Here is a 26,135-nt window from a genome sequence, read left to right on the forward strand (position 1 = left end):
GAGACCTGATGTTCCCAAATAGAAGGAATTGTGTCTCTCTAGACAATCTATGGCTCCCAAATAGTTAGGTCAGTCTAGCATATCAAGCCCTCAGCATTGTTACAGTATCTATAAATCTGGTCCCTCAAGTACTGAAAATTGATTGTCACTGTGGGCCCTGAAGGAAGGGGGAGAGAGATATAGAATAGATGGAAGCAGGGCAACTGTGAGGCAATGGAAGTGCTCCACAAGACCATGCAATGATGGATATAGGACATGTTAACTTACACCAAAAGTGTATAAGTCTATAAGCTAAAATGTAAATCATAATATAAAACATAAAGAAGCTAAGAATTTAGAAATTTGTACAGTCTTAAATATAAATCATAATGTAAACCAAAATGGAACCATGTATCAAAATCTATACATCAGCTGCAGCAAATATAAAATGAACATGTAAAAAATAATTGCTGGAGAAAGGGGAAAAGGGTGTGATGTTGGATATATGGAATATCCCTATATTATGTATCTTAATTTCTGAGATCTAAAATTTTTGAAGACAAAATTTAAAAATTAGAAAAAAAGTAGACACTGAGGAAGAAATGAAAGAAAGTGCCTTGCCACTGAATATACCAGGGAACACCTATTACAGTGATGAAAGGCAAAATGTTTGAAACAAAGCTTTATACTATTTTTCATTTTATTAATACACCAATTTAATTTAATTTTATTTTAGTATTTCAAAATTATTTTTTATTCTATTTCTAAACTTTAAACCTATCACTATATTTCAATTTCCTATCAATTGGATTTGGCAAAATATTAGACTTCATTGTTGAAGAAGTTTTGGACCACAGAGAGGTTTAACTATGGCAGGGGAGGAACACTGGTGTGGGATGTTATTGATGGGGGGCACATGAGTTGGGGGAAGTTTTCCAGGGCATGTATTTAGGGGACATAAAAATGTTTTGATATATAGTATTTTTATAGTAGTTACAGTTACAAACGTCAACAGAGGGAGTGCTGAGTTCCTACCCAGGGGAGCTCTGTCACATTCCTCAATGGAACAATACTCCCCCAAATGCAATGGCAAAGACAACAAGAAAGCATGGACTAACAATGAACCCTTGATACTGGTGACTATGCTTATGAATCTGTGTGCCTGAAATATAAACTAGGCCTAGAGCTGCAGGACGTGTAAGTGTTACCTTCAAAGAACCTCCATGTTACTCAAATGTGGCCACCCTGTAAGCCAAACTCAGCATGTGAATGCATTACCTTCACCTCAGTGTGGGACATGACTCCTGGGGATGAGCCTCCCTGGTGCCAAGGGATAACTATCAAACACTAACTGATGATGCAACTAGAAAGAGATCTTGAATAAAAGGGCCTACTCAGACCAGCAGAATATCTCAGCCTGTATGTTGGATGAAGTGTTAAAAACTGCTTTTTGACCTTGAATAAAAGGGGGAAACTGCAAAGACAAATGAGTTTATTTGGCTAAGAGTCTTACAAAAAGAACTGAGTGGTCATCAGAGGTGTCATGCTTACTCACACCTCAGCAGGACCCCAGAGAGAGCCAAAGTAGACACAATCCTAAATGTTGGTTCTCTTGAAGGCTATGGAGATCCACAGAGTATATGGTCATGATAGATGGATAGTAGTTCTGTGCCATGTCAGAGGGCCCTACTTTGGAATTTGTGCTCCTGAGTGTGATGGAGCTGGACTCAGATGTGACCTTCCTACCCATGCCTCCTCTGTCACTTTTACTGAATCTTTGGTTGGTGCTAGGGATGGTGCATACTCAGGGGACTTGAATTTCTGGACTGCCCATGTACCACCTGGGCCCTGAGCCTCAGTAGAGTTGCTACTCCTATTCTCTGGTTCATTGGACTTACCAGGTCAGCTAACAGGGAGGTTAAGATGATCAACCACCACATCAGGGAATCAAGAATGCTAACAACTGAAAGCAGAGGAATTGCATCCATCATTCATGTGGAATTTAAGCCCCCTCTTGATCTAGAGGTAGAGTGAATATCATCATCCCAGGGACCACAGAATGGGGGAATAAAATATTAATTAGAGTGGACTTACTGATATTCTACTATAAAACTATTGTGATTAGTAATAAAAGAAATTGTAGCATTGATGTGGAGAAAGTGGCCTCAGTAGTTGATGAGGGCAGGGAGAGGGAAGAAGAGATGTGATATGGAGGCATTTGGGGGACTTTGAGTTGTCCTAAATGATATTGCAGGGTCAGAAGCTGGACTTTATATATCCTGCCATAACCCACTGAAATGTACTGAGGGAGAGTGTGAACTACAGTATAAACTATTATCCATGTGGCGCAGCAATGCTCCAAAATGTGTTGAGTGTGATGAGTGTGCCACAATTATGGAGGGGGTTGTTGGTGTGGGAGAAGTGGGGTGGGGGGCAGGAGCACATATGGGAACCTCTTATATTTTTAGTGTAACATTATTTTTGTGATGTATACATCTTCCAAAAAATACAATTTACAAAAATTATGAGGTGAGATGTAGGTAGTGTGGTATATGGGAACCTCCTGTTTTTCTATGTTTTTTAATATAATATTCTTTGTGATTTATTAACTTTAATAAAAAATGTAAAAAATGTAAAATAAACCAAAAAATAATAAATATAAGATCTGGCATTAATGGAAGAATTGGGGATTACATATATGACATATAAGTGCACATCATAAAAAGGCAGACAAACCTTCTGCATTATTGATAGCTACTTTAAATATAAATAAATTGTACTCTCCTCTTAAAAGACAGAATTATAAAATCTTGCTATACACAAGAGACTCAACTTAAATTTGAAGACACTACTAGATGGAAAGTGAAAAGAGAGAAAAATATCTTGTAGTAGTCACCAAAGTAAAGCTTGGGTAGCTGTGATAATATCTGAAAAATAGACTTTAAGGGAAGAACTGTTAAAAGAAACAAAGAAGGTCACAATATTCTAATGAAAGAAGTCACATAACTAAGATAATTATAGATACACCAAATGACAGAGACTTAAAATAAATGAAGCTACTCTTGCTAGATTAGAAGGGAGAAACAGATGCTTCTATATTAGTACTAGAAGACATCAAAACACCTCTTTCTTTCATCATTAGAACATTTATGCTGAAGAAAAAATAAAGAAAGAAAATTTAAAATTTGAATGCTATTCTAGAGCAATTGAACTCACAAAAATATATAGAACACTACCTGACAGCAGCACAATACATCATATGATAAATAACAAAAAGTGTCTCAAATTAAAAAATGCTGCAATAACACAATATATCTCCTCTGACCACAATGGAATGCATCTAATAATCAATTAGAGAGACAAAAATACAAAATTCACAAATATATGGAAATTAAACAAGGTACTCATAAAAAGACAATGAGTCAAGAAAGAAATCAAAAGAGAAATTAGGAAATATTTTGAGATGAATGAAAATGGAAACACAGTATTCCAAAACTTATGAGACAAAGCAACGCAATTCTGAGTGAAATCTATAGGTTTAAATTATTTTTGTAAAAAGAAACCTCTGAATTCAGAGACCTATATCCATAAACCCATTAGAAAGGAGGGATCTAGAAAAAGAACAGCAACTGAATTCAAAGCATATGGAGGAAATAACTTAGAGTGGAGATAAATGTAATACTGAATGAGAAAATTCAAAAGTTGGTTAATTGAAAAAATACATGAAATTGACAAAACTTTAACATGATTGACACTGAAAAAAGCAAGAACTAAAATCAAATATGACTAGGTTCAGGACCATTACTATCAGTCCCCAGAAATTACTCTCTACACCAAAATTGGATATCAGATTATATTGGCAAATTAATCAAAAAGTCAGAAAGTACATACAGTGACTTTATATAAAATACAAAATCGCAACAGAACAGGCCAATAACTTGTTAAGAGATTGTATCAGCAATGAAAGCTTCCTTTAAAAACCCAGGACAAGATGGATTCACTGGTAAATTTTAGAAAACTTCCCAAGAATTAATCAATACTAATTCTGCTTAAAATCTAAAAATTTAAGACTTGGGGACACAACTTAAGTCTATGACGCCAATATTACCTCATACCATGACCGTATAAAGATATCATAAAAAGTAAAAATACAGATCAATATCTCTTAAAAATATTTTTTTATCATGGAAATTGTACATTTACAAGGCAGTAATGTACCTGTGTAACATACAACACCCTTTCATCAACACACCATTCCACTTTAGAACATTGTTATAGATTATGAAATAATATCATCAGGTTATTATTACTAACTATGGTACATAGCATATATTTTGCATATTTTCCATACTGCACTATTATAAACATATTAGATCTTTGAATTGTATGTAAGAGAATTACAATATTGTTGTTAACTACAGTCCATTTGTTACATTAATTTTCTTTTCCCCTCAATATAATTTTTGATTGTAGGTGAGAATCTTCCAGGAAATATCAACAAACCAAATCCAACAGCACATTAAAAGATTTATTCATCATGATCAAGTATGATTTATTCCAGATATGCAATGTTGGTTCAATATAAAAAGTCAATTTATTTAATACACCATACTAACAAAACTATGGGAAAAAGAAAACAAAAAACATGGTCAGCACATGTGACAAAACCCAGCAATCCTGCTTATTAAAAACAGCAGTAGACATTGAAGGAAATTTCCTCCACATGATTGAAGGTATATATTTAATATCCACAGCTAGCATCATTCTCAGTGGTAAAAGACTGCAATCATTCCCTCTCAGATCAGGAACACAAGGATGCTATAACCAATGTTATTTAATATTGTACCAGAAGTTCCTTCCTAGAGCAATTAGGCAAGGAAATTATATAAAAGGTATCCAGTTTGGGAAGGAATAAGTATAAATTTCCCTATTTGCATATGACATGGTCTTATGTAGAGAAAATCCTGAAAAGTCCACAACAAAACTAATAGAGCAAGGAAACAAAATTTTTACTAATATCAAAGTGTATGGGACCACAAATAGCCATAAATGTCTTAGAAACAAAGAGGAAAATTATGGAGAACTCATACTTCTTGATGTCAAAACTTAATACAAAGCCATAGTAATCAAAGCTGCATGGTATTGGTTCAAGGACACATGTATAGACCAATGGAACAAAAATGAGATTTCAGACATATACTCTCACATTTATAGACAACTGACTTTTGAAAACAGTCCCAAGTCCCTTGTCAAATAGTGAAAAACTGTTCTCTACAACACATAATACTGGGGAACCTGAAAGTCCAAATGCAAAAGACTGAGCATCAATGCTTATATATAATACTACATGGAGAAATCATCTCAAAATGGATCAAAGCCTTAGAATTAGACATCAGAACTATAAAACTCCTAGAAGAAAACATAAAATAGAAGTAATAGGCTTTAATAACTCCTCTGAGACAAGTATTTCTCCATCCAAAGAAAGAACAACCAAAGACAGTGTAGATAAATATGACCTCATAAAAATTAAATAATTTGATGTATCACTGAAATTTATCATGAAATTATAAAAATCTACCAAATGGGAGAAAATGTTTGGAAACCACAATATCTGATAAGGGTTTACTATCTAGAAATTGTAAGGAAATACTACAAGTCAGCAGCAACATGGCAAAAAATCCAATGAAATTGTTTGCTAAAAGACTTGAATTGGTGTTTCTCCAAAGAAGATATGTAAATGGACAAAAAGTTCATGAAAAGATGATCTACCTCATTCATCATTAAGGAAATGAAAATCAAACCCTCATTGACATACCATTTCACACACACTAGAATGTCTATTTTTAAAAAATGGAAAATTACAAATTGTAGAGGATGTGGAGAAATATGAAAACTCATTGTTGATGGGATTTTAATTTAATATGGTGCAGCACCTGAATAAAATATTTTGGCAGTTTCAAAGAAAGTTAAACTTAAAATTATTTGGAATGGCAGTCCAACTTCTAGTTATATACCCAAAAGCAGTGCCTCAAAGGGATATCTGCACATCAATGAGCATACTGGCATTATTCAAGAATGTCAAATGATGGAGGCAAACCAAATGTTCATCAACTGATGAATGGTGATACATGTGATATATATATACAATGGAATAGTATTCAGTTATGAAAGGGAATGAAGTTCTGATTTGTGCAGTAACATGGGTGAAACTTGAAGACGTGGTATGAAATACAAAAGCACAAATATTGTATGATCCCTCTGAAATAGAATAATTAAGATATGCAAATTCATAGTGTTAGAAATTAAACTATATGTTACCAGGGGCTAGAGTGGGTGTAGAGAATGGGGAGTTATTTCTTAAACTATACAGAGTTTCTGTTTGTGGCGATGGGAAATATTTGGTAATGGATGATGATTATGGTAGCATATTGTGAGCATAATAATGCTTGATTCTAAATTTGAATATAGTTAAAAGATATACATATTTCACTTGAATAAAGTGTTTTTATAGTGCTATACAATGCAAACTAGGAAATACAATGTAAAACAGGGGTGATAGGTAATGGTACTATATTAATATTTTTATTCCATTAATTCTAATAAATATACCATACCAACACAAATTGTTAACAATGGAGGAATTATATGAGGGGTGTCAGTATTTTCATCATGTTTTTGCTTGAATTTACAATTTCTCTAGAACAAAATAACTAAATTTCAAATAAAAGTTTGAAATGAAAAAATTAAACATGATACAACATCCAACAGAACACAAAACAGGGCAATAATACAGAAATGTAGTGGAAGGGGAGTTGGATTTAGAATATTTCATTGAGAAGACATTTTATTTTAGTTCCATAAAGATAATATAGTCATATAAATACTGACGCAAAGAATAATCCATGTATTGGGATGCAGGAGGGCAGAACATCATCTGCCAATATTCTAAAAGGAAAAAATCTTTTGTATATTACCCAAATAGAAAGAGGTTTAAGATACCTGGAAAACTAGAGAGTATGATGTAGAAGGTTTTGTTTGGCTAGTAGGCTAGGACAGACTCTGGAAGACTTGATCAGAATAGCAACAATTTCTAATACTTAGTGTGGTACATTAATTGCAATTGAAAACATTTTGGAGCATTGTCACTAAGTATAGATTATAGTTTACATTATAGTTTTCACTCTCTCCCACTCCATTCTATAGATTATGGCAGGATATATAATGTCCTGTATCTGTCTTTGCAATGTCATTCAGGAGAAATCCAAGTCTTAAAATGCCCCTCTATTACACCTATTTACCGTTTCCCTGCTTTCAGTAACTCCACTGGTCACTGTCTCCACAACAATGATGTAATTTCTTCCATTGTTAGAAACACAATAAGTCTATAGTAGAATACCACTCTGGTCCATCCATATTTTGTTCCCCAATTCTGAGGAATCTGGCATGGTGATGACCACTCTACCACTAAACTCTACCACTAATTGAAAGGGGGCTTTAATCACATATGGCTGATGAATGATTCTTGCTTGCAGTTGTAGACTCTCTTGGTTCCTTGGTGTGGTGGTTTTCCATCCTCACCTCCTCATTATCTGCCCTGGATGAATCCGATGAACTGGAGAGTAGGTGTTGCGACTCTGCTGAGGCTCATGGACCAGCTGGCACATGGACAGCTCAGAGATTCAAGTCTCTTGAACATACGTCTACCAACTCCACTGCCAACTACAGGTTCAATAAAAGAGGCAGAAGAGGCATATGTGGAGAAGTCATATCTGAGTCCAACTCTGTCATACTTGAGAGTACAGACTCCAAAGTCAGGACCACAGGCAAGGCAACAAACTCTAGAGCTATCAGTCATGATGTTACGAACTGGGTGTCTTCATAGCCTTCAGGAAAACCACTATTTGGGGTATTTACCTTGGTTTTCTAAGAGATCCTGCATAGAAGTGCATAATTGTTACCTCTCTGATGAACTCCAAACTCATTTTAAATTCTCTTAGCCATATAATCTCATTTGTCTTTACCATTTCCCCCTTTTATTCAAGGTCTTCTTCCAGTTGCATCGCTAGCCAGTGTTGGGTAGTAATCCCTCAGTGCCAGGGAGATTCATCCCTGTGAGTCATGTCACACACTGGGGGGAAGGTAATGCATTTATATGCTGAGTTTGGCTTAGAAAGTGGCCACATTTGAACAATATGGGGGCTCTCAAGAGGTAAAACACCCTGCAACACTAGGTTAAGCTGAAATTTCAAACACAAAAGGCTCATAAACATAGTTGTCAGTGTCAAGGGCCCATCGTTGAACTATCCTTCTTTGCTGGTCATTGCCCCTGTACTTGTGGGATTTTTACTGTTCCATTAGAAAATGTGGCAGAGTTCCCCAGGATGGGATTTCAGTATTCTTTCAATTATTGTGTGAATTTCTACCCAATGTGGCTATGCCCCATGAACATATGAACATATTTATGTACCTTGTGTGTACAGCCAGGTGAACTTCCTCTCATGTATCTTCCATCCCTGACACCCCACACCAATGCTCTTCCCTTGCTATAGTTGAACCCTTCTGTAGTCCAAAACTTCTTCAAAACTGAAGACAAATACATTTCCATATTTGATTAATAGGAAAATGAAATAATTATAGGTTTAAACAAAAGAAATATAATCATAATAAATTAGGAAAACTAAAAGTAAAATAAATTTTTAAAAATTGGTATATTAAAAAAATTTTAAAATATTGTTTTATATTTTGTCTTTCATCACTGTCATAACTGTTGTTCTGTATGTAAAGAGACAATTTCTTTTATTTCTTACACAGTGTCATTTTTTTTTCATTATGTCTTCAAAGAAGTTTTAGGTCATGGTAAAGTCTCATTCAGAATATAGGGACATCCATATACCCAACATCCTCCCCATTTTCTTCTTTCTTTGTTAATGATCTTTTTAAATATGGATGGTTCAATTGTTAAAACTAATGTACAAATACTGAAACACAGCTACTAGCCATGGTCAGTGGTTTACAGTATGATCAACATTTTGGACCATTCATGTTTATAAATTTTTGGTGAAATTTAATGTGACCTGTGTTACCGCCTTTCTCCACCCCTCCTCCCCTTCCAGCCCTGCCGTCCTTCCTGCCAGTCCTGCCCATATTGCCAACCTACAATCTGCCCTCTTCCCCAGAAACTGCTTACCTCAGGTCTGTCCATCAGCTTCAGCCTATCCACAGCCACCCCATAGCCAGCCCTCCCTTCATCACACTCCTCCCTCTACCCAACCCTATATAACCAAGTGTACTTCCGCAATAAAGCAGACCTGTTCCTGTGCTCAGGCAGTCTCCGTGGTTCTTTCCTAACCGTGCATCCCCCACGCCTGGAGAGCCCCGGTGCTCTCTCCCTGGAGCACCCCCCGCCAGCAGTCCGGTAGGAGCTGACCCCCCCGACTCTTGGGCCTGAGCGAGACAGAGACCTCCCCGCTCAGCAACAGACCTGTATCCATCTTTGCAAGATTATTCAGGACATTCCATTGCCTCCTAATTACCCCTTCTTATATCTATTCTATTCCTTTCTTTCCCTCCACTCAGGCCCCACAGAGCCCACCTGGCTTTACTGCTTGAAGGACAAGATTTATAAATATGTGCAACAATGCTGAGGTCTTGACACAATAGTCTGTCCTCCCCTATTTGGAGCCACCCATGCTCTCAAGAGACACCTTCCCCTCTATTTGAGAACATATCAGGCTTCCCCAGGATCGGAGTACAACACTGTCCTGCTCATTATATGGGTCTCCACACAGTGATATAACACATTATGACAAGATGAACACTCACAAACTCTCTAGAAGACTGCCCAGGTATGCTCTGTGCCAAATCCCGCCCCCCCCTGCCCCATCCAAAACCTTAAACCAATAACCCTTCCTTTTGATATTGCTGAAATAGTTTTCTCAGTATTGTAGTTTTACCACAGACCCACCAATCTCCAGTGTTCACCTTGTTCCCTCCCCCAATGTTATTTAGTCTTCTAATCCATGAATATGGAATGCCCTCCCATTAATTTAGATTTCTTTGGTTTCTTTTAGGAATGTTTTGTAGTTTTTCTGAATACAGGTCATTTTTGCCCTTGGTTAATTTTATTCCTAAATATTTGATTATTTCAATCACTATTAGATAAATGCATTTGTTTCTGATGTCCTGCTCATATTTCTTATTATTTCTGTAAAGAAATTCTACTGATTTTAGTGTAATTAATCTTGTATCTCACCACTTTTCTGAACTTGTCTATTAGCTCTTGCAGCTTTGTTCTGGAGTTTGGGGAATTTTCTAGGTATAGGATCATGCCATCGGTGAACAGCCAAGGTGTTAGTTCTTCCTTTTCTATTTAGGTACCAATTGCTGAATTATTCTAACTAGAAAATCTTGCACAATATTGAATAATAATGTTGACAGTGTGCAATTTTTTCTTCTTCCCAATCTAAGTGCAAAAGCTTGCATTCTTTTAACATTAAGATGTCATCTGTGTGTTTTTCTTATATGCACTTTACCATGTTGAGAATATTACTTCTATTTTTATCTTTCAGAATGTTTTAATCAAGAAAAATATATTTTGTCAAAGGCCTTTTCTGCATCAATTGAGATTTTTCTTCTATAATTTATTAATGTGGTGTATTACACTCATTCATTTTCTGTTTTTTCTTTTTTGAGCAAACCTTGCATACCTGGGATAAAACATATTTGATTGTACTGTACAATTCTTTTAATATGACTTTGTATTCAATTAGCAAGTATATTTTGAGGGTACCTGCATCTATTTTCATTAAATAAATTGGTATATCATTTTCTTTTTCATAGTATCTTTGGTTTAGGTACTGGCGTGATGTTGGCTTCATAGAAAGAATTTGGTAGAATTCCCTCCTGTTCAATTTTTGGAAGAGTTTGAGCAATACTAAGTCTTCTGTGGAGCCATCTGGTCCTGGACTTTTCATTTTTGGTAGAATATCTTATTTCTGTGGAGTCAGTTGTAATGCTCCCTCTTATTTCTAATTTTTTCTATTTACATCTTCTCTAGTTTTGCTTGTCGGTCTCGCTATGTTAATTTTGTAGATCTTTTATAATAATCAACTTTTGATTTTGTTGATTTTATTGCTTTTTGTTGTAATTGTTCTCAATTTCATTTATTTCTGCTCTAACCATTGCTATTTCTTCCCCTTTACTTTGGAATTGGTTTGCTATTCAATTCCTAGTTCCTCCTGGTGTGCAGTTAGGTCTTGAACTTCTACTCTTTCTTCTTTTATAATGTAATCATTGAGGACTATAAATTTCCTTCAGCAATACCTTCATTATATCCCATAAGTTTTGATATGTTGTGTTATAATTTCATTTTCTTTGAGATATGTACTTAGGTCTCTAGTAACTGGTTCTTTGACTCATTGATTATTTATAGTGTGTTTTTTAATCTCCATATATTTTTAAATTTTCCCTTTTTCTGACTTTTTTGGTTTCCAGTATTATTCCATTTTGATCAGAGGAGATTATTCATATAAATTCAATTGTTTATATTGTTGAGACCTTTTAAATTTTTTGAGATTATTTGTGTAATCTCCCTCTTTTTAATATTTGAGACCAACTTAAACTGGTTATTTTTATAATTTCAATCTTTTTAAAATTTTTAAAATTTCAATGGAATTTATATTCTCATGTTTTGTGGTATAATGCTTTATAAATATCTGCTAGGCATGGATCAATTTTTATATTATTCAAGTTCTTTGATTCCAGATGTTCTATCCCGTGCTGAAGGTAATATTTTCATGTCTCCAATTATTATTATAGATTTATTTATTTCTCCCTTCATTTTTGCCAGTTGGTATCTCATATATTGGAGGCATCCAGGTTAGATGCATAAATATTTAATATTGTTGTTTCTTTTTGATGATTTTTCACTTTTATTAATATATAAACACCTTCTTCCACTCATAACAGTTTTGCATTTAAATTCTATTTTGTGCAATATTTGTATCACTACTCCAGATATTTTTGGTTACTATTTGTGTGAAATATCTTTTACCAACTATTCACTTTCAGCCTGATTGCGTCCTCGAATCTATATTGAGTCTTTTGTCAGCAACATATATATAGCTCATATTTTTATCTATGTTAAGTCTATCCCTTTGATATGGGAGTTCAATTGGTTAACTTTCAATGAGTACTGTAAATACATTATTTATTTCATCCATTTTATCCTTCTGCTTTCTATGTTGTCAAACCTTATTATTGTTTGTCTTTTAGCCCCTTTAGTTACCCTTACTAAGAATCCTCTTTGCTACACTCTTCTTCATCTCTCCTGCCAATATCTTTTCCTTTCAGTCTTCAACACTCCATTCAGTATCTATTATAAATCCAAGTTTTTCATAATAAACTGTCAGTTTTTGTTTTTCTGTGATGACTTTAAAATCACACTCATTTTTTGTAGTTTTTTCATGATAATGATTATTGTTTGTCACTTTTTCTATTTCAGAACTTTAAATATTAATATATCATTCCACTACCTTCTCACTTCTATTGTTTCTGTTGAGCAGTAAGCACTTAGCCTTAGTGAGGTTCCCTTGTATGTGATGCAATGCTTTTCTATTTACACTTTCAGAATCCTCTGGCATAACTGGTGTCTTGAATTAGGTCTATTCAGTTTTTTTCTGTTTGTGGTGTGTTCCTCTTTAATATTAATATTATAACTATATAATGGTTGGTGAGTTTTCAGACGTTATTTCCTCAAATATTTTTCTACCCCGTTCCCACTATCCTCTCTTTCTGAAACACTTATAATGCATATGATTGTGCCTTTCAACCTTGTCATTCACTTACCTGATACCATGTTCTATTTTTCCCATTCTTTTCACTTTCTGTTCTTTTTTCAAGTTCAAAGGGTCTGTTCCCTAATTCACTAACTGTATCCTCCATCAATCATATCTGCTGTTCTATGTCTGTAATGCATTTTTAAAATTTTATTGAAATATATCATTCATACATGAAAATACTTAAAACAAATAAGTGTATGTAAAAGTTCTGAACTTACATAACAAACATACATAATATTATAGAGGTGTCCCATATATTACCCCACCACCAACATCTTGCATTGTTGTGAAACAGTGATTACATTGTGTCTTCCATTCCCATAAGCTCTTTCTTTTCTTTGCAGATTTTTCAGTGTTGTTTTTGCTCACCCAGTGTTTTCTTAATATTTTTTAATTGTTTAGCCATATTTTCCTTTATCTTCTTGAGTTGATTTAGGAAATTTTTGTGAACATTATTACTTGTCTTAAATCCTGTGCCTCTTCAGTGTTGTTGTTTTTCTTTAATTTGCCCATTAGCTGAGCCACATCTTTCTGTTTCCTAGTATGACTTGTAATTTTTCACTGATCTCTAGGCATCTTATTATGTTGTTGCATTTACACTGACAGTCAATTTCTCTCTCTTGCCTTTTGGTTTTTATTCATAGCTCTCTTTTGATTTTTGATTCAATACATTTTAAATATTTCAGATTGAAAAGCTTGAATTATCATAGTAGGGCCTGGAGACACTAAGGAAGTGCAGACAAGATCAAAGAGTGCCTGTACGTTAGAAACTCCAAAAAGCTTTTTTACTTATTTCCATTTCCCAGTCTGCCAGAAGATTGTGCTCTTTAGGGGCTCTTTACAAGGAGGTGTCTCCTTTTAACATCCACTTGCTCTTATGGCCAGAGTCAATATTTAAAACAGTCTCCACTCACCAAACTCACTGAAAAGAAATTACTCTCTGCCCTCCACTTCAACCTCCATCCTCACAGGGAGGAATTCATCAATTCCCTTCTAGATTGGCTGCGATTAATCATGATTTTGTCCAGGCTGTTCACCTTAAGATTGACGGCTGGGGGCTGTTCCCAGACACAGCAGCTATTACCTTATGATTTTCACATCGGACTCTTTATTCCTCTCCTTACTGGACAATGCACAAAACTGTTGGTCTGCAGACCCTAAAACAGCTCCCTCAGATAGTTTTTTTGTCCTTCTGCCATTAGCACTTAAAGAGAGTTGAGCTTAGCCACCTTACTCAGATGCCATCATCACTTCATTCTGCATTAGCTTTTTAAACTGTTAATTTTCTTAAATTTCATTTTAAATCTGATTTTTTAAGTCAAGTATTCTTGGCTATTCATATTATTTTCTCTTAAAATAAATTTATTTTTATTTCAATTCCTCCCCTATTTCTTACCTGAACCATTTAATTGTTTTATATTTACTCTTTTCACCTCTGCTATATCACTGGAAATTTTCACAGAAATACCATATTTTATTATAGTTTTATTTCAATGAATTCAGCATTTCTAATTTTTGTAGATATAATGTAACATTTCATTGTGATTTTGTTATATTTTCTTGTCATCGTCCATTTTCCATTATACTATATACTTTATGCTTTAGATCACATATACTTTATGCTTTAGATTACATTATTGTTATATCAAAAATACTGGGTATCAAGGGCTCATTGTTGGACTATCCTTCTTTGTTGGTCTTTGTTGTTTCACTCGGGGGATTGTTGCTGTTCCCCTGGGGAATATTATAGAACTCCCCTGGCTAGAGACTCAGCACTTCCTCAGTTGTAATTTGTAACTCTAACTGCTATGAAAATACCCAACATCTATCCAAACAGTTTTACCTACCATATATACATGCCTTGGAGAACTCCCTCTCAACCATGTGCCCCCATCAATAACACCCCACACCAGAGTTCCTCTCCTGCTATAGTTGAGGAATTCCATATATCCAAGAGTAAACCCTTTCTGCCTTCCCCAGCAGTGATCTTATTATATCATCATGTTATATTTGCTGCAGCTGATGGACAAATATTGAAACAGCTTTCAAACATGGTTCCATTTGGGTTTACATTATGGTTTATATATTAGACAGTACAGTTTTCTAAAATTTTAGTTACCTTATGTTTTACATTATGATTTACATTTTAGTCTATAGACTCTTATGCATTTCTGTTGTAATTTAACATGTCCTATATCCATCATTGCATGATCTTATGGAACACTTCCATTGCCCCCCATTTGCCCTGATTCCACCTATGTATACCTTCACCACCTCCCCCAAAGCCCACAGTGACAATCAATTTTCATTACTTGAAGGACTAGATTCACAGATACTTGCAACAATGCTGAGTACTTTACATACTAGACTGCCCTAACACATGGGGAGCCATCAATTCTCTCAAGAGACACAATTCCCTCTGTTTGACAACATCAGTCTTCCCCAGGATATGGGTACACATTCACACCCATTGTATGGGTCTCCACCCAATGATATAACACACTATGACAAAATGAGCACTCACACACTCCCTGGAAGCCTGCCTCTGTGTGAGATGCCCCCATTAAGCATCTTAAACAGGTAATCCTTCCTTATTCTATTTTCTAAAGAGTTTTTTCAACATCATAGTTTCAACCACATACCTGAAAATCTCCCATTTTTAAAAGTTACCCCCAACCCTCCTTCCAATTCCTAGAGCCATATGACCCATCTGTGCCTGAAATATGAACTAGGCCTAGAGCTGCAGTGTGCCTAAGAGTTACCTCCTGAGAGCCTCCATGTTGCTCAAATGTGGCAACTCTCTAAGCCAAATTCAACATGTAAATGCATTACCTTCCCCACAGAGTAGGACACGAATCCCGGGTATGAACCTCCTTGGCACCACTGGATTACTACCCAAAATAACCCAGTACTGGTGCTCCTGAGGGCTACAGAGACTCACAGGTTCTATGGTCCTAGTAAATGGCTCTAGAATTCAGTGCCTTGCCAGTTGGCCCTACTTTGGAATTTGTGTTACTGAGTTTGATGGAGTTGGACTCTGATGTGACCTTCATACACACGCATCTTCTGTCACTTTTACTAAACCTGTGGTTGGTGCTAGGGTTGGTGTATACCCAGGAGACTTCTGTCTCTGGACTGGCCATATACCAGCTGGGCTCTGAGCTTCAGCAGACTTACAACTCCTACCGTCTGGTTCATTGGACTTACCCAGGCCAGCTACCAGGGAGGTGAAGAAGGTCAACCACCACACCAGGGAACTGATAGAGTCTACAACTGCAAGCAGGAGAATTGCATCTATCATCCATATGGAATCTAAGCCCCCTCTCAATATAGAGGTGGAGTGGACATCACCATTCCAGGGTCCACATGACGGTGGAATAAATTATGGATAATGGACTTACTGATATTCTATGGTAGAACTATTCTGACTAGTAATGGAAGATAATTTTAGCATCAAGGTGGAGAAAGTGGCCACAGTATTTGCTGAGGGCAGGGAGAGGGAAGAAAAGATGTAATGTGGGGGTATTTTTGGGACTTGGAGTTGTCCTAAATGATATTGCAGGGACAGATGCTGGACATTACATATCCTGCCATAATCCACTGAAAGGACTGGGGAGAGTGTAAACTACAATGTAAACTATTATCCATGTGGTGCAGCAGTGATCTGAAATGTATTCACCAAATGCAATGAATGTACCACAATGATGGATGAAGTTGTTGATATCGAAGGAGTGGGGTGAGGGATGTGGGACTTATATGGGAAGCTCATATTTTTTTAATGTAACATTTTTAAAAAATAAAGAGATTGTAGGAAAAATAAGTAAGTAAATAAATAAATAATAAATGATTTTTCCTTAAAAACAATATACTGGAGATTCCCTTATACCCACCACCTCTTCCTCCCACACTTTCCCACATTAACATCTTTCATTAGTGAGGTATGATTATTACAATTGAATACATATTGAAACCTTTCAACCAGCCATGGATTATAGTTTAAATTATAATTTACATTTTATATTAAAAAATTTTATAGGTTTTGACAAAATATATAATGGCCTGTATGTGCCACTACAACGTCATGCAGACAATTCCAATGTTTGATGTATGATGTTGGCTAAACAGAAACATTTTATATTTTAAAGAAATGTGTTTCCATTACTAGATATTGCTGTCTACTTTTAAAAAAAAATACTGAAACTTAATTTTGAATTGTTTAGATCTTTCAATGTGTTACTGATGTGGGCTATGGGTGGAAGGCTCTTTGTCTCTTCAGAGATAACTAAGTTGTTTGACTTGTGGGTGTGGAATGGTAAGAGGCTGCAGTCCTGCCCTTAGGGACTGGCAGCGGCTCCAGTCCCAGGAAATGTTTAACAATGCAAGGGCTATAAACTTTAAGTATTTAGGGGAAATGCAAAAACCAAATAGCTAAAGGCTTATCTAGAATGTCCGGAGTCCATGTTAAAAGCTTACCTAAGATGTGGAAGATATATGCTAATTGAAGCCTATTGAGAACTGAAACAAAGGGACCATTTGGCCTTTCCTCTCTGTATAAAAGACATTTGAAAATCTTGTTCAGGGCTCGGGATTCAAACTGAAAGCTCCCCAGTCCGGCCGGCCATCAATAAACCATTTTTCCTTCTCAAAATCATTCCTGAGTCCTGGCCTCTCTATACTCAAATAATTGAACTTCTCTTAAATTCCACAACATTACAAGGTTTTCAATGTACACCAATTAATGAAATATTCTATACTTCAGTATATAATTTTGTTAGGTATAATTGCATACCTCAGAAAATCTTGGTTATTTCTGTATCCCATTTTTCCCTTGAGCACCAATACCACATTAAAAAATTCTTTCATTTTGTATTTGGATTTTTCAATCTCATGTTTTTGTTTATTCTTTTTTCTTTTAGTTTTGTAAAATTACCTGCAATTTATTTTAGAATAAAAAAGTTTTGTTCAGTTCTTTCAGATTTATTTTGTTTCTATATCCACTAACACAGAGTTGAAAATATAAAAGTTCAATAAACATCCAAAATAAGTAAATAAACCAAAGCTTGGTGAAACTTTCGTCACATATAATCAATAAATCAATTGCTTAATTATGTTAGTTGGGAAACTATTTTAAAGTGTCAACTAAAAATAGTAATAGCTTAGTTAATTTATTGAAAAAAAAAATATGTTGTTTCATTTTCTATATTATTGCAAAATATTTGGTCTGGTAACTAATTACTTTGAAGGGCAAAATGCCCCAAGGATCTCTTTGCTCCTTATGCTCTTTCCCTTAATGGCAAAAAATGGCTGTTCCTTGTGACTCATTTTGTAATGTATACATGATCACAGGCTTAAATACATGGGTCATGCAGTGCACAGGAGACTGAGATGAGACCTCAAGTTCAGGACAGAGACAAGGTTAGGCAAGCAGAAGGTAAGCCAGGTAAGTTGTCTACATTTCTGAGGTGGAAATGTCAGAAAACAAAAATGAAATAGATTTTATTTTCATTATTTCAGAAGGCATAATTTTCTCTAGAATTGAATGGAATTTACATTGTTTAAAGGAAATTTATGGAGCAGGATATATTTTAAGATGCACAAGATTTCACTGAGGTCTGTTCTGCCTCAGCATCCTGTACTGCAATTCATTGTAGATTTTGTATTTTGAAACATACACACAAAACAATTAAAATTTTCAAAACTCTTCAGAAATTTTATTGTACACTATTTCATTTATCATGCCACATCAATTACTTCAAAAAATTCTTCACTTTAAAAGGCATGAGGGTTGATAATTTTAGTGAGTTTTAAAACAGCTCTAATACTTAATTTTCATATGTATAGGTATTTTGTATATTCTCAGTTGAAAACAGGATCAGACTTTATGAAGCAATGGTCTATTTAGAACTAAAGTCTATATGTTTATCTATTAATTATGACTTAATAAGATCAGTGGAATGTTATACTGTCATCTGATTTAAAAAATAACGAAGGAGAGAGAGAGGGCAAGTGGGTTCAGATCAACTTTTTCTCATAACTAAGAATAAATGTGTGGCTTCTATGATGATTCTAGTGCACCACTATGTGCTGGAAAATTTAACAGATCAAAAGGAATAAATTTTAGTTCTTGTGCAAATACTAAAATAAAATAAATCAAACTGAATAAAGGCTTTGGCATAGAAACTGAAATTAAAATAAAGTTAAATAAAAGTATGGATAAAGTTTTGCCTATCCTATGAGCAAAGGCAATAACAAAAATGCTGTGGAAAATAAAGTTTTAATAAATGAATAAAAATTCTGAGAACAAAGAAAGGCAATCAGTATTAATTTTTTAATATTGTAATTTTGTTTGCTACTTTAAAACATAATAAAGTTTAGTAATTTATAACATTTTCTTACAAATTAACCAGACAATTATAAAACTTATCAATTGAAAAAAGAAATTTGGCACCTGGAAAATTTCAGTGAAGAGGAATTAGCAGATGACCAGGAAATTCAATATAATGCATTAATGATAACAAATGCAACTTAAGGCCACAATGATGATCTTTCATTTACTTGCTGAATTGCACAGAAGAATGAATGCTTATCAGTGGTGTTACTAGTAAAACAAAAAGAGGCTCCAGGTTCTGTATTCTGAGATATATGTTTATGTTAGATCTTTGATGGCTACTTGCCTGAATTTATGAATCAAACAATTACACATTTTTTAATGAGAAGTGAACCCACAGATAAATATGGGAGTTTTTTACATAATTATATGTTTCAGTGTTGATTTAGATTAGTGAAAACATAGGAAGTCTACATTTAAAATAGAAAAAAGGTGTTATATAAATTTTATTAAGATGTAATATGACTTTAGATTATATTCAAAAGTATCATTTATTTAAAATTATAGTAACACATAAGAACACATATATAAGTATAATATTTAGGTAAATTTAGAGCTATATACAGCCTGATTTTAATTTTATGTCATGTGTAATATTTATCTACATTTACATGTGTACCATTTATTAATCAAAACATATTGAAAATAAGTATCCAGATTTTGGCAATAGATATTGTATTTGATGATGAGATTATAGATATTTAAGTTCTTTTCGGTTCATATCTTAAATTATCTGCAGTGTTTATAAATGCATTAGAGAGTAAAAAAGATTTATATTAAAAAATAATTCAGAATAATTTGGTATGATTTTTCCTTGCTTAAGGAAATTCTAAACCTATGGTATTTGAAAACAAAATCATAGAATGAGAATTTGCAAAATTATCCTTGCATTCCACAATTTAGTATACTATGTTATTATGAGCCAGGTTAGGTAAGTGAATGAAATAAATGTATCTCTGGAACTTAAGAAATCTGAACTAGTGGTACTGCTTGATGGAGACAGAATGAAAATGTATAATTAGTTCAGGGTGCTTTTCAAAGAAAGAAATGAAATGACTTCAAGAAAGGTATGTTTAAGAAGAAGAGGGAAGCTGAGTTTACACAAATTATCTGCAGTGCACAATCACTCTTGTTTGCCCCAGTCATAACAGCAATTTATTTTCCCACATCTTTACATCAAGTGACTTTTGATGCATGAAAAATCCTCCTCTAATTATTGCATCTGCTCTTCGCTTCAATTATAATGCTCTCTTATTTTTCCTTTACAGAACATGTTCTCTAAAATTGTTGAATTCTTATGATTTATTTATTGGACCATTAATTTACTCACTACTTTTGACTCCCAGGGTCTTTGAAATCTATAAAAGCAAGGATTTCCTTGTGCCTAGGTCACAGCATAATGCCTGGCATATAGAAGACACTGAATAAATAAAAAAATGAAATTGCTATTGAAAAGACATATGACCAAATACTGTTCTTCAAATTTTTGCATAGTTTGGCTACTTTCATAATTTACTTTTCACAATCCATTGATCAAATTTCTTTTAAATAGCAGTATAGGTTGAGCCCATCAGGTTCTTTATTTCCTCTAGACTATTTTACAATTCCTGAAGAATGAAATTTAGTATTCAGTGAAATTCATCCCCAAAACCAATGCTCCAAGGTAGTTACATAAAGCCTTTGTGCTATCTTTTTCTCCTTCTCATGAAACAAAGATTTAAATAATTACAGATTTCAATTTTTTTAGTTTTTTATTTTAATTTTATCATATACTTTTATCAGTTTATTGATACATATTCATAAAGTATAAAACCATCTAAAGTGTTAAATCAGTGGTATTCAGTGTAATCACATATTTGTGTATTCATCACTTCAGTCATTCTTAGAGCACTTTCATTATTCTAGTATTAATGAATAAACAAATCTCATCACCCATCAATCTCTTTATGCTTCATCTGCCATACATTGCTATTATTCTTTTTCTTTCTATTATATTTGTATTTATATTTTGTAAAAACAGTCTTATATTTGCAATATCACCCATGTCCATGTTTTACATGAGGTTTTACTGTCTTATATAGTCCCACATTACAGAGTTTTTTTTTCTTCTAATAACACACATGACCTTAGACTTTCCCTTTCAATCACTGTCATACTCATATATAAGCTATGGTAGTTACAAACAGCATGATATGCTTTTGTATTTCATGAATGAAACTGGAGGACATTATATTGAGTGAAACAAGCCAGACACAAAAGGACAAATGCTGTATGACTGAACAATTATGAATGAAATATATTGTGTAAACTCATGGTTTTAACAATTACAATATAGATAATTTCTATTCTTTTAATTATGTACTTGGATGATTTCTTTTATACCTAATGATTATTGAGGATAAAAATAATGGGTATTCATGGGACACAAATTAGATAACAACTAGTTTTAGTAGTGCTTAGTGTTATGTGATAAAATGTAGTAGGCACTATTATTCTGTTATCCTATTTAGCAGCAAAGTGGGAGATATTAGGACCATTTGTAGATGAGAATAGTGACTCAAGATTAAGTTGTTGACTGTAGGCAATTCAAATTAATTTATGTGAGGTAAAAGAACTAGGTATCCAACCTAGGCTTGCTTTATTTAAAAACTGGTGTGTCTCCTATGTCAATGTGTTTCTTTAGACATTCAGAGATTGGTGTTATGTACAGGGTCTCATTGTTTAGTCTGTTAAAGGCAACTGAGAATAGAAGACCTTCTATGTGGAATTATATCCACTACATGTTTTCCTGTTAACATCATAAAACTTGAGAAGTAATACTTTTTTTACTCTTGGGGACTCTGCATTCAAAAATAGGACTTGAGTTTAGCATTTTATTATAAATACTTTAGAATAGATAATAAAATGTGACTGAAAGATCAACTTAAGAAGAATATTCAAATGATCTAAGGTAATTTGGAGGAAGAGACTAGGAATGTTGTTATTACAGATTTTAGAGGTGAACTCCAAATGTTAGTACCTTACTAATGCTTTCTTTGTGTAAACAATATGGACTTACAAGATAAAGATGACACCATATTGGCTTAAGGTAAGAGCAAATATCCATATGTTTGGTGTCTCAAGACTTCCTGGAAAAACAGTGTTCACTTTCTCTAAATAATTTTCAGTAGAGCCTTTCTACAAAATCACTTTACATATAATTACTTGTAATTATGTCTAAATCCAATGCAAAATTCAACAGGAATGACCAACAAAAGCTTTCCAGTTGACTTCATCCTTCTTGGCTTCTCTGAATGGCCCCAGGTAGAAGTGAGTCTCTTCTGGATTGTCATTATCATCTACACCATGATCATTTTAGGTAACTTGACCATTATCTTACTTTCTTGCAAAGATCCTCAGCTCCACACCCCCATGTATTTCTTTCTCAGCAATCTTTCTTTCCTGGAGCTTTGCTTTACCACAACTACTGTGCCTCAGATGCTGTCAAACCTGTGGGGGCCAGACAAGACGATTACCTACACAGGCTGTGTTATACAACTCTGTGTGTTCCTCTGTCTGGGTGCTACAGAAGGTGTCTTACTAGTGGTGATGGCCTTTGATCGCTACATAGCTGTCTGCCAGCCACTGCGCTACACCATCATCATGCACCCTTTTCTATGTTGGAAGCTGGCACTCACTGCATGGATTTCTGGCCTGATGGAATCTCTAATCCAATCCCCCATCACACTTCAGCTTCCTTTCTGTGCCCACCATCAAGTGGATGACTTTCTGTGTGAGGTACCTGCCCTCATACGCCTGGCCTGTGGAGACACTACCTCCAATGAGTGGCAGATGGCCATCTCTGCTGTCCTTTTCACCATTGTGCCAGTGGGGTTGATCATAACATCCTATGGTTACATTGCTCAAGCCATTGCAAAAATCAAGTCAGAGGAAGGAAGGCAGAAAGCCATTGCCACCTGCTCCTCCCACCTTCTTGTGGTCTTCATGTTTTATGGGACTGTGGCAATAGTTTACACAGACCCTAAAAACAATTTTGCTTCAAAACATGGCAAGTTCTTCACCTTCTTCTACACCATTGTCACACCATTGTTGAACCCTCTCATCTATACCCTAAGGAACAAAGATGTAAAAGATGCTCTACAAAGACTGCTGCAGAAAGAGATCAGCATATAAAAAATAGTTAATTTATCTTTTGAACATGAAAGCAATTTCAAAATCATGACATCAAGTCACTCTCCTCTAAAGGGTCCAAGAATTGGCAGTTTTTAAAATGTCACTACAAATGTGTGGGATTACCCAAAATATTTTATAATTGAAAACTTACTTTGTTTTCCTGTGATCTTACTTATTATCTTGTTAATAATATGCACAAATATAACAATTTTTGGCATGTAATAAACACTCAACATATATTTCATTATGACAAATACTAGTTACAGAGATAATTTTTGAGGAACATACATTATTATTTCTCAAGAAACAAAAGCTCTATAAGCTAAATTGTCTAGAATTATCAAACAAATTATAAATTATGTATTACTTGAGCTTTAAAATAAAAAAGTACAGAGAACTGTGGGTCAGAGATTCTTTTATAGAAATCTGAAGGGAAGGTAATTTCCACAGAGAGTCACTGAGTATTTTGTGTATGTGAAAATTTTTCATTTTTCATTTGCTCTAGGAATGGGAATTGTAGTACAAAGAAGAGGCTTTTCATGTCTTAGTACTGTAATCTTCCTATATTTTGAATGCTTATAAGTTGAAGACAATACAATGTGTTATTTCCAAATTATTTAAATCCAAAAGAGATGTGGGCACTCACACCTTGATATAGATCTCTAAGTATTATTCAAATTTAGTTTCATCTTCCTAAAATTAAATAAATGCTAAATAATTGGACAAATCTTTTCCATTTATTTAATATTAAAATGTCATTTTAACATGTATAAAAATTCTAATTACCTTATTTATTTTCCATGTTATTTTCATTGTTATGAAATTTAAAAATGCACCTTTGACTATATCCTTGCAAATTTTTCATATGGAAGATAGACACCTAGCAATTCAGTTCAATAAATTGAACTGGAATTTTTAATTGATTTACACAACTTCTTCTAGGCATTTGTTATGTGAGAAATATCAAAGTTACTTATAAGTGTGTGTGTAAGACATTTTTTCCTCTATTTATCAGAATCTTTGAGCTGAATATGAGATGTCATGAACAAAATTTGTTTATGACACAGGTCTGGAGTGGTATTAATGTTAAAATATATGGAAAAAAGATAGTTTAATCTTGGGAACTAGAATTAATACCATTGATTTTAGACCTTTGTAAAATGTGAGTGTTTGAATTAATTGGGATAAGTAAGAGGATACTGAGGTAACTTCATATCATAATCACCTAAATGCACAACATGGATTTATTTCTTGCACATACAACATTCAGTTCCTGTGTCTTTTAACTCTCTGAAGCAGGTATCTTATCCATATAGTTTTGGCATTCCAAGCTTCTTTGTCCTTTCAGACATCTCCATTTCAAAATGTGCTCCGATCTCAGAGAAAGACAAGATTGGAGAGTTAAGCCAAGCCTGATAACTAAATGCTTCCTGCTGGAAGATAAGCACTCTACTTCCTATCATATTTCAATGGTCAAAGCAAGTCAGATGGTAATTTCTAAATGTAAGTGGGAATAGTTTTGCAACCTTCATAAGTCTCCAATAATGGAAAAGATAAGGGTATTGGTGGACCTTTATCACTGGACATGAGTGCTTTGGACATAGGTGTAATGTCTACAACATGAAAAAGGAAAGTGGAACTCAGCTGAATATGTCTCCTGTAGATAGGAATAGTCAGGTTATATTTTCTTTGTCAAGTTGAGAGACCAGTGAGTTTGTTTTTCCAGATAGCCATATACAAAGGGTGCCTTTGGAGACACTTAAGAAAACTTGAGAGAAGGAAAAATTGCAAGAAATATTCCTTGTTGGACTGCTTGCATTTCCATTCAAGGGACAGATAAGTGTTTCCCATTTTCTGCTTCCCTTTTCCTCAACCCTTTACAGTTTTCAATCTCATTTTGTACCGCAAACATCCAGGAAACTATTTTTCCCCATTTTTATTATTTATTTAATTCCTTTCCATCTTTCATATATTTATTTCCACAATAATTTGAAGTTGCTGCCAGATCTCTTTAGTTGTGCTAATGGATAATTATCACCCACAGAATCATCCTTCATTGCATCATGAGTCATTCTTAATGGCCACAAAAACTGAGGGTGAGAGTTGCCCATCAGTTGGAGGCATTTTTTTTTTCAAATTTCATTTTTAGCTTTTTATTAAAGATAAATAGATCACATAAAATGTTACATAAAAAATATGAGGTTCCCATATACCCCACTCCACACACCTTCCACTCTTCCCACATGAACAGCTTCTTGCATTAAGGTGGTACATTCATTTCATTTAATGAATATATTTTGGGGTCCTGCTACCCAGCAAGGATTACAGTTTATGTTGTAGTTTACTCTCTCTCCCAGTCCATTCAGTGGGTTGTGATAGGATATGTAACGTCCCTACAATATCATTCAGCAAAAGTTCAAATCCCCAAAATGCCCCATACCACACCTCTTTTTTCCTCTCCCTGACTTCAGCAACTTCCATGGCCACTGTCTCCACATCAATGATATAATTTCTTCTATTGCTACAGACACAATAATTCTATAGTAGAATAAGTCCACTTTAATCTCCATCCTGAGGACCATGAAATGGTGATGCCCACGCCACTCTAAATTGAAAGGGGGCTTAGATTCCACATGGTTGATGGGTGTGATATTCCTTCTTGCAGTTGGAGACTCTCTCAACTCCTTTCTGTGGTGATTAACCACCCTCACTTCCTTGTTAGCTGATCTGGGTAAGTGCAACCAACTGGAGAGTAG

General features: G+C 34.5%; 1 protein-coding gene across 1 annotated transcript; it reads left to right on the top strand.

The window, feature by feature from the left end:
* The first annotated feature begins 22,449 nt into the window (after window positions 1–22,449).
* On the top strand, window positions 22,450–23,379 carry LOC101447414 (olfactory receptor 2H1-like). The gene has a single exon (XM_004460181.1). It carries the CDS (start codon window positions 22,450–22,452, stop codon window positions 23,377–23,379), a length of 930 nt encoding a protein of 309 aa, XP_004460238.1.
* Window positions 23,380–26,135: the final 2,756 nt, after the last annotated feature.

The sequence above is a fragment of the Dasypus novemcinctus genome, chromosome 16, assembly GCF_030445035.2.
Source record: "Dasypus novemcinctus isolate mDasNov1 chromosome 16, mDasNov1.1.hap2, whole genome shotgun sequence".
NCBI classification, from domain to species: Eukaryota; Metazoa; Chordata; class Mammalia; order Cingulata; family Dasypodidae; genus Dasypus; species Dasypus novemcinctus.

Coding starts and splice junctions, on each gene's coding strand:
- LOC101447414 (XM_004460181.1), top strand. CDS start 22,450: ATGACCAACAAAAGCTTTCCAGTTGACTTCATCCTTCTTGGCTTCTCT.